Source organism: Gymnoscopelus microlampas (genome assembly GCF_963454915.1).
Source record: "Gymnoscopelus microlampas genome assembly, chromosome: 3".
NCBI lineage: Eukaryota > Metazoa > Chordata > Actinopteri > Myctophiformes > Myctophidae > Gymnoscopelus > Gymnoscopelus microlampas.
This window is the reverse complement of record NC_139940.1, coordinates 12,846,869-12,857,781: the sequence shown is the minus strand read 5'-3', so window position 1 is coordinate 12,857,781 and position 10,913 is coordinate 12,846,869. Positions and strand designations below refer to the sequence as shown.

Below are 10,913 nucleotides of genomic sequence, written 5' to 3'. Positions count from 1 at the left end.
TTGTTCCAAACATGCTAGTGTGTGGTGAGGTCACATACTGTACCTGGAGATTCCTGCCTGTCTTTCTTCCTTTTTTCCCCCCTTCCTCTGTTTTGTCCTTCCCTCTGTCCATCCTTCTTTCTGTCATTCTATCCTTTTTTCCTTCATTTCTTTGAAGTAATTGGGTAATTTTTTCGGTGACAATAGTTTTTTTTATAGATTATTATCTCACCCTGTCATGTAGGATTAGATATCACTGGCTGGCTGTAAAGGATTACCTCCCGTAGCAATGTGGCGATGTTCCACAATTTGTCCACAGATCTAAGACATGGACAACATTTCACAAATGGTATTGACTTCACATTCAGTGATGTCAAGAGCGCCATTGCTATCTGTGCTTGTGTCTGCTTCAAAACAATGCCGCGAGGCCTTTCACCAAAGTACCACCATATCGTTGCTGTCGGGCGGGAAACCTCATATGTCTAAAACTGTAGCTTTTCAGAATTCGAATTCAAAAGTAGCAAAAATAGCGCGTTTTGAGCTTGTAGATCGGCTATTTCTGCTACTATTGTGTAACATTGTAGTAAGACGAAGTAGGTCATTAATTTACAAAAAAAAACATAAAAGGTTAAAGTATGGAGATAAGAGTTTTCTGCCCGACAGCAACCATATTGTCTCTGGAGCAGTGTCATGTGAGGTTTCAAACGTGGGGGTGCGTGCGAGGACATGCAGTGCAATGTAATGTAGTAATGGGATTCAGTTTCCTGTGTGCTATGGCTGGAAGTGTATAGATGCATCTTTGCTTGACAAAAAAAGGGTATATCTCTACCTCAGTGTTTTAACTGACCACAACTATGGTACAAGAAGCTTGGTGCATTAAGTCAGCACTCAAGCATTTTAAGAATCCCAAGAGAAGCACAACATGAGAGCTATGGAAGGCCAATGAAAACGGTACACTCAAATGTAGGAAAACTTTAGTAAGCAGCTCTTCAGCAAACTCAAATGATGGCCTTTCTTTATAAACTTTAATGACTTTTGAATTTTCTTACAAACACATTAAAAATAAATTAAAAAACATGATTTAACAGCATCTTAAAAAGCCATATGATAAGATTTAGTCAGATTTCCTCATACTATAATCAGTGAATAAAGTACAGTACATATCCTAACTTGATTTGAAATGTCATGGCGCTCAATATGTGATAGATGCGTAATGGTCAGATATACTGAATAGGGACTGAAGGCATTCTAATAATAATGGTCTTAGACCCACTAAATACATTGGACATTTCCCACTTGCGTAAGGTTCTGAGATGGAATCGTACAACCCGTTTTTGGCAACACTAAAGGCCGTATTTATCCACTAATGTGAGCACACACACACACACACACACACACACACACACACACACACACACACACACACACACACACACACTCGCGCGCGCGCACGCACGCACGCACGCACACACACACACACACACACACACACACACACACACACACACACACACACACACACACACACACACACACACACACACACACACACACACACACACACACACACACACACACACACACACACACACACACAGAATCAATCCCTCGTCCTTCTGCTGACTTGGTCCAGCCTTGTAAATATTGCATGTGTAAGCTGACTTAAAGACTCCCCCTTCAAGGTTGAATGTTTTTACTGTATACAATTATTGTTGTATCATGCTTAGTGATAGAAGAAGACAACTAATCCAAACTATCTCTCACAAACCTAAATGCAGAATATAGACGATATATACACATAATGCTATTTAATAGATACACTAATATTCACTAATAACTTCTTAATCGAATTTACGAACCAAATATTGTAAAAATCCATCAAGGACAATGTTGGATCTTGTTTGATCTAATTGTCAACTCTGTTATTGCCATTCCAACCTGACGATACTCACAGCATAACTTTCACAGTATTCCATATTGTATTAAAATAATTAACCTACTGTATGTCACTTTATGAAGAAAGCATTGATTGCAGCATGCCCATGAGATGTCCTCCAGACAGGTTTTATATTGTCTTGTAAAAAGACAAATATGTTACGTCTATGTTTGAATCGATGTGTGATATTCAATATTTTGCATTGTCTTTCATTATGCGTTATGCATTGAGCAAATGTGAGTGTCTGTGGAAGTGTGTGTGTGTGTGTGTGTGTGTGTGTGTGTGTGTGTGTGTGTGTGTGTGTGTGTGTGTGTGTGTGTGTGTGTGTGTGTGTGTGTGTGTGAGTGAGACTGTAGGTAACTGTGTGGGGTTTATGGCTGTATACAGTATGTGTGCATCATGAATCAATGTATCGGCACTTTTGTTGAAATTGAAACTGGACCTTATGTGTGTATCTCCATCTGTTGTGGGTACTATAAGGTATCCATGTGTCTGCTTCTGTTGTCTTGCAATGTGAATGGAAACAAAAAACAAAAATAAGTGACGTGTTTTTTTTAGAATTCTTTTTAGTCATGGGTGTGAAAGTGTTTCATGTCACAAAGGAAAACCTGTATTATATATGTGTAACGCTGAGGTGCTCCGAGTGGATCTTGTCTTTGTTTTAGTGCCTGATATATTCAATGGCTGTAGTCGGCCTACTTAAACCTGATTTATAATTTGTTGTATGACGTTGTGTCGTTGTGAACTTGTAAATCGCCTACTTTCGGCGCACAACACCATCGTACGACGGAGTACAAATTAGTTTCCACTCCTTATGGCACCTTTTTGTTACATAATATTGTATTAGGCCATGGGGATCCAGCTGCTGGCTTTCTGTTCTGTAGATAATCAACAGCATTTGCCTGGTGTCCCTGGTCTAAATTAGACCTGCCCAGGCTCCTAGAATGAAATGAACAGTTTTCTGGATCCCCAGGATGGGTTTTGAGAACCATTGAGTTTTACAGAATTAATCTGGACAGGAGAGGCTTGTAAACTCACTGATCCAATACCCCACACGCCATGTTTCTCAGCTGGTGGTCCTGGGGCCCAAGAGGGGGTCATCATGACACATTTTTACATGGTCACATTTAAAGAAGTTAGGGAACATTCTACTAGCCCGTATACTAGGCTACCATGTGAGAACCACTGGAATACGATATGGGATTAGAGACGATACATGAGATATTTGCTGTTCAAAGAAAATGGGCTATAATGCACTTGGGCACACCTTGTCTGCACTTGAAAAAACTCTTGATAAGGAACTTAATACTTGATCAATCTGACTGTCAGGGTTTCATATTTAACAAAGAATAGCAACAAGGTGTCGTCCATTTCAGTAGCAATTGAGTGGCATAGTTTGCGTGTGTGAGTTAATGACAATAGATGGATGCCAGATATTATATTAGGGTATTAGATTGATGAATATTTGTGTGTGATACAAAATCATTATTTTGAAGTGTGCTACTGCTGTAATTTAACCAGTGATTCCAAGCTAGCTACCAATACTCTGGCAGAAGAAGATGTTGAGAGCAGGGGGGCATGAAGAAGTTAGGATGTGTAGAAGATGTCTAAAAGGGGGGGCAGGCAGATAGTCAGGATGTGTAGAAAATGTCAAAAGGGGGGGGGGGGCAGGCAGATAGTCAGAATATGTCGAGAAGAGGGGGTGAGATAGTGCAGAAGATGTCAAGAAAAGGTCAGATACCGAAAATAGCCAATCTACAAGCTCACAGTAGATTGGCTATTTACGATGCCCGACACTTGCGTGCAAGTATCAGGCTTTGTATGGTGTGTATATCAGCAGGCTGAAGGAACCCTTGGTTTTACATTTATTGGCATCTCAGAGAAGATCAAGTTTACCAAGGCTCTAGCATATCTGGTACTGAGAAGCTGAAAATACCTGCTTATAGAAACAAACAAAACACTATAGTTTTTACAAGTGACACTCCTCTTGCACTATGTGAGCTGTCTCTGCCCTGTCTGTGTTTACTTCTGCTGTTCTTTGGCCCTGGTTCGATGTTCGTCATGTCCTTTGGCCTGGTGTGATGTTCAACATGTTTCTTCTCTCGTGTACCCACTTCCTTTTTGCACAACAACACACACAGACGTTTTGTAAAGGAGATTAGTTTCTTTCTTTATTTCATGTCTAAAGAGATACTAAGAATAAACAGAAGATTATGACATATATGGTGTCCTGTTATTATTTGTACTGTAAAAAGGATTAGAATAGTTGCAAAGCCTCTCGTTTTACTAAGGCTGTTCACACTGTGAGTAACAAATCAGTTATGAACCACACTTGTGTGAGTGTCACTGTCACAGTTGTGTGTACAGTATGTGTGTATGCGTGTGTTATAGAGAGAGTGCAGACAATGCTGTCATTTCACCTCACTTATCTCACTCAATGTCAGCTCTGTAATTGGTTCCCTGTGTGTCACCTTCCCCTTTGTCAGCCAATCAGGCCCTAAGCACCACCCAGTCCCAACTCCCAGTTGCTGTGCTCTCATGCATAGCTCCCTCAGCCATACCAGGCCACGGTCACAGTGGAGGAGGTGTCAGTCACATGGAGATATTAATATAGGCAGGCTAAAGGTAACATCACAGGTCAGTTAACACCAACTGTACGCCCATTTCCAGTTGCCCCCCATAACACTGCACCCTTCAACAACCTTCTGCTGAGTTTTTGTGCAATTCTCCTCACAGGCTCCCATGAATCGTGATTAATTTGCGGTATCCCCCGGCTCGGATCGAGGGTTTGCATGGAATATGGCTCTGGACTTAGTTGTTGTTGCTGTCTGTACAGTCTCTCTCTCTCTCTCTCTCTCTCTCTCTCTCTCTCTCTCTCTCTCTCTCTCTCTCTCTCTCTCTCTCTCTCTCTCTCCATCTCTCCGTCTCTCTGTCTCTCTGTCTCTCTCTCTCTCTCTCTCTCTCTCTCTCTCTCTCTCTCTCTCTCTCTCTCTCTCTCTCTCTCTCTCTCTCTCTCCATCTGTCTGTCTGTCTCACACAACAGAGTTGAGGCAGAAGATGGCCACCCACCCTAGAGCCTGGTTCTGCTCAAGGTTTCATGAGTGAAACATTGGATCTACGCTCTACATGTAAATTGTCGAGAGATTTTTTTTAAATTTGAATTCAATCGAAAATTCTTAAAGCTGTTGTTTTTGTGCACCCTACAATACAGCACATCTTAAAACGCAGATAGGCCTAAATGCCAGGTCAAATTTGTTTCTTATGGGAAAACAAAATCTGAATAGTTACAATTGCCATTGGATTTAATGTGTCACTTATCTATTTATTACATCATGCTATTAGGTACAAAATAGTAAATACATGATCCTACACTACAATTGGCTTAAGGGAGGACTAGCTGGCATATATGGGAATATCAGCATGCCCATGGCCATATACTGACGAGATCAGGGATCGCCATAAATAGGCATAAAGGGACAAGGACTGACAGTCAGATACAGTGGTCTCCATATATGGGCACATCAGTGGGATTGGTGGCGCAACGTATACTGTAGGTGTGAGGGCCGCATAGCGGCCCGAACCTCTAGTTATCAAAAATGTACAAGCTTTAATTGTGTTTATCCCAATGTTTCAAACCATTATTGAGTATAGCGACATTCCAGCTATAGACGAATCCACTCCACGGACGCGCTGCCTGTAGGCAATCATAGCTGCGGTGTCAAGCGGGATTGTCTATAGTCACTCCAGTTTTCTCATCATAGTGAGGGGCTGAAGAGCTTGATGGGGCCTGCGTTCTTTCCGTCATCCGTGTCACATGGGTTATAGAAGGGATACAGAGGAACCAGGACCGTTCCTATGCTGAAGGTGAAGAGTGGAGCCATGGTAACAGCATTATAGAAGGACACTTCCTCCTCCTCGCAGTTCAGGAACACTCCGATGCGCACAAGCTGCTTCGACACGGTGACCGTGGTGGACTCGGGGTCAGTGCTGGCCACGACGGTGCCTCCCCTCAGGGAGAGGGTCCACAGGCCGCAGGAGCTGCCGCTGGACAGGGGAGACATCTCCCCTCTCTGGACGTCGTCCTGGGCCACGCCCAGCCGCCAGGCCGTCTTGCCAGCCACCTCCACCTCCCAGTAGTGTCTGCCGGTGGTGAACACCTGGTGCCCCATCAGACAGTAGTAGTAGTGGAACCTGCGCGGGTTGGCCGGGCAGTCCGTGATCTCCTTGTCCTCCTCGTACCACACAGAGGTGAGCGAGGGAGACATGGTCAGGTTGGGGTGGGCCGTCTCCGGGTCAAAGGTCATTGAAGTGATGTCTGTGCAGGTGGACAAGCATGAATGAGGTGAGTTTCACTGCTGTTACGCAATACAATGGGTTGTTTGAGCAAAACTCTATTAAAACAAAAGTACAATTGGTCAAAGATGTATTCAACTGTGCTGTTAATTCCTGTAAAGCACCTTCAGTCCTACCTTTTTATTCTTGCAGTATATATGTATACTATAGTCAATGCACATATATTAGGACCACAATGGAAACAAGCCCTGCTCAGGGCTGTTTTTGTATTAAATCAATCAATCAATATTGTATACTTTGGTGATCTACAAGCTCAAAACATGTTGCAACATGAAGCGTTGTGAGCTTGTAGTTCGCCTATTTTTTATTTTTTTTAAGTTTACAAAAACTTGAAAGATTCTGAAACATTAAGAAACATTTATGCTTATAGTGACATATTCACTGAGATCATTTGAACATTTTCACCTGTAATGACACGCCCAAAATAGGGACGCCAGGGTTATTATATACATTATGCATATTTATATACACATTCATATTTTCTGACTACTTATAATCGTATTCATTGTCCGACTCATAATATATCACAGTATTATTGAGAATCTGTGGGTATTGTGGTCATAAGGTGTATGTGGACATACTTGGGTAGAGGCAGCTTTTCATGTGTTTCCATATCCTGTACTGAATGGGACCCACAAACTGACCAGAGCGCACCTCCGTCTCCACCTCCGGTGGGGGATTGAAACGGACCTGAGACCTGCATGGACGGTGGAGGGGTGAAGGATGAAGGATGAACGAGAGAGGGACAAGACCTGATGCACGTCAGAAAAAGGTTCATGAAGATTGATGGCAGAAAAGGGATGGAGAGGACAGGAATTCATACGGTAGAAGATTGATGTGGTTTGGGGGAGGAACAGGGAAGATGCCAAGACAGACGTTAGTACATGACTTGCCTTTTAATGAGGTCTTGAATTTCCTGTAATGAGAAAATTGATTTAGGAAAATCATGTCTGTTATGATAGATGGTGTATAGCACTTGAGTTGACAAAAATGATATAGCACTACACCACTATATGCTAAACTACAACTGAACATATATTCACATGATGGCCATTTTGCTCTTATGTCATAAATGTGTGTGTGTGTGTGTGTGTGTGTGTGTGTGTGTGTGTGTGTGTGTGTGTGTGTGTGTGCGTGCGTGCGTGCGTGCGTGCGTGCGTGCGTGCGTGCGTGCGTGCGTGCGTGCGTGCGTGCGTGCGTGCGTGCGTGCGTGTGTGTGTTTGTGTGTTCAATAATAACGCATCAAATACTGCCCTAGTGTGAACTCTAGATGCCACTGTCACATCACATTCATTCCTATCTGCACCGCTGGCTGTCTTGTCTCCTCCCACCTCCAAATGAGAAATTGATTTAGACCTGGGAAACCTGGCAAGTCGACTGCTTAACCAATCAATGCCCATAATTGATCAAATGAGTGCCAACAGAGGACAGAGAAACAGCTGACAACCTATAGGGTTGCTGTGCAACAGTGCTTAGGTTTGAGATAAAGTCAAAGGGCCCTTTTAATAGCTGCTATTGGCGAATATCCAGTTAAAGGACATTTGTTTTAACAAGAAGGCCCATAACATGAAGTGTTGTCCGAGTCTCAGGCACTAGTTACATCAACCTGGAATAAACCCAAAGGGTGTTGCAGCATGGAAGCATCCAGGATATTCTGTGGAGTGACTCCAAACCCATTCCTTGTCCTGTCCGCTCCACCCACTCAACACATGTCGTTGAATAGCCCTTGCTATGTGATGTGACACTCTCCTATTACAGCATCAAAAACTCTCCGTCTCATAAAACCATGCCTGTATACCACTGAAATATAAGGTGGTGGATATGAAGGCAAATTTGGAAATAATATCTGGGATAAAGTACATCTACTGAACACGGAGAATGAACAACCCTGTTTGTTAGCTGCTTTTAAAGAAAAATATGAATAATCTGAAAATGTAGCATAAACACCTGTACACCAGATTAAGAATCATAGTATTCAAAGCAATAGTCTGATTGTTGTAACACTATGCTCTCTCTTAATCTGTTCATGTTTTTTTGGCATCCTTTAACTTTGTCCATCTTCAGCAACAGTATTCACAGTGGACTCACTTTGATAAGTTTAGGGTTATCGTCCTCAGTCAGCTTGGCGTTGAGTGTCGTAATCGCTCTCTCCAGGTCCGCCCCTTGGTCATGGATTCTCCGCTCTCTTGCCTTCAACAACTTCACCTGTTTCTCTCTCTCCCTCTTCAGGCGCTCCATGTCTCTGAACTCCTCCTCATCCAGGAAGCGGTGGAGGTTCAGGAACTCAGCCCTGACCTCTCGTTCCAGGTATTCAAACCTGTACTGGAAGTTTTAAGGAGAAGAAGTAGAAAATATTTCATTTAGAATCTGTAACATTAAGTAACGAGTTAAATGAATTGTGGTGTGAAACACACAGTCTGTGGATATGATCATGTTAGTGTGTAAGTTGATAACTTTTTACAAACAGGTGTCATAGAACCTTTACTTGTGTCAAATGGGAAAGTTGGTTGAGTCAAGGCATTAAATATAACACATATAAGATGCATCAAAGTAATTTATGAGCATATCCAATAGGCAATTATACTATAGTTAGAGATAGATAGATATATAGATAGATTTGTATTACAGTGTCCTGCACCACAAGATGCCCAGCCCACACAGGCTTATAAGACACTCACACAATAATGTACATACATTACAACTATAAGTGCATTTACAACCATCCAAAGAAGTGGGCCAATGGGATGGAGTCTGCTAACAATTGAACTTTTTTTTTTTATGAGAACTTCACCTTCATTCTCTTTTGATTGTTGAAGACATAGTCTGCTCATTCAATATATTATATTACATTTTTGCTAACTGGGCCAAATTGTACTTTGTGTGGCCATTTTCAACCTTTTATTTGATAGAGATAGTGGAGAGAATGGGGAAGGACATGCAGCTAAGAGCCTAGTTGGGTCAGATTCGAACCTGGGTCAATGCCGCAATGACTGAGCCTTAATGGCATGTACCAGCTCTACCAGATTAGCCACGGGGTGCCCGGACAATACATTTTCTGTAGACTGAAATTAAGTTAATATTGAGTAAGTAATACCTCCACTTGCCGGGCCTCTGAAAAAGTATATGTCTCTGCGTCCCTGCATCCATCTAACTCATGTTTGATTCTTTTAATAGCCTGGTGAAGCTTCTCCTGCACACACACCCACACACACACACACACACACACGCGCGCGCGCGCGCGCCCGCCCGCCCGCACGCACGCACGCACGCGCACACACACACACACACACAGTCAGAAACAGAAAAAGTAACTCATAAAAGAAAGACAAACATTGCAAAATGGTGACAGGTCGTTACAATGATTTCTGTGCTATCATTACAATGAAATCTGTGAATGTGAGATGATGATTGAATTTATGTGCCTTCTGAATGTGAACGTGATTGAAATGTCCATCAAGTTTGTGACTTTATGAGAAAACGCACATGTCAGCAGCTGCCTGTTGTATGTCATGACATATGAGGTTACAACAATTATGAAGCGGGGAGCTTACCTTAATGGAGAGAAGACTTTTATTGAAGTTGTTGTTGGTGTCTTTATTGTTATTTTGGTGCATTCCAATTTCTCCCAACAGGATCATCAGAAAACAAACAGAGTGGACTCTTGGGAATGAGCATAGGGAACGAAGGAAGTGCAATGAAAGAGAGGGAGGGAGGGAGGGAGGTGGGTAGGGGAGGGACAGAGGGGACAACGATAAATCAGACAGACATGCAGGCAAACACAAACACCAGACCAGATGACAAACTGAAAAAAGTTTTTCATATCACAGAAATATACTATTATTAGGCCATGGATCCCCATTTCTAATGTTTTTCTGTCCTATGGACCCTGATATAAAAACAGATTTTGGTATTACATATATTGCAACATTCATATTGCACTATTTTAGTTAAAAAAGACATACAAAATGATATTAAAATAAAATAATAATAATATTGTATCAACCCAAGACAAAAACAAAACAAAAGAGATCAGATAAGACACAGCTCACACACTCTCACATTCAACCCAGGACAAAGAAGAGAGGGGGGGGGGGGGCAGACACTGGTATATATATATATTGGTGACAGTGAAACATATTGTTAGAATACAGGTTAATACAGGGAAATCACTAATTTTGCTGGGATCCCCATGCAGAAACCTCTCAAGGACCTCTGGGAGTCCTGACTCCTGAGTCCCTGGACCCCACTTTGGAAACCCTGCACCACCTGACCCACAAGTTTGACACGGTCAAAACATTAGCCAAACCAAAAGCCCTGATGACATACGTATTTATCCATCCTAGCGGGGAATAATCTCCAAAGACAAATGTAAGCTGACAATGACAAGCACAATTCACACCAATAGGCAGGCGCTCTTGGCTCCACGTGCTTCAGCTGGAGACCACAGCATGGATCCATTAACAGAGAGAGAGAGAGAGAGAGAGAGAGAGAGAGAGAGAGAGATAAGGGGGGGTATGGCAGGCTGTGGTAGAGGGGGAGGCAGGGGGTTTAAAGGTGTAGTGAAATGAAAAATATGTTTTTCACACTTTTAGAGCATATCCGTGGTCATCATATGGGCATACCTAACAATAGATGCCAAAAAAAA

The 10,913-nt window shown here is 42.4% G+C and overlaps 1 protein-coding gene across 1 annotated transcript; it reads right to left on the bottom strand.

The window, feature by feature from the left end:
• Positions 1-5,670: 5,670 nt before the first annotated feature.
• On the bottom strand, positions 5,671-9,065 carry LOC311041726 (zinc-binding protein A33; the record flags this gene model as incomplete). Its single annotated transcript, XM_084052208.1, has 5 exons — positions 5,671-6,230; positions 6,850-6,965; positions 7,162-7,184; positions 8,357-8,590; positions 9,060-9,065. The coding sequence occupies 5 exons, from the start codon at positions 9,063-9,065 to the stop codon at positions 5,671-5,673; spliced, it is 939 nt and encodes a 312-aa protein (XP_083908334.1).
• Positions 9,066-10,913: the final 1,848 nt, after the last annotated feature.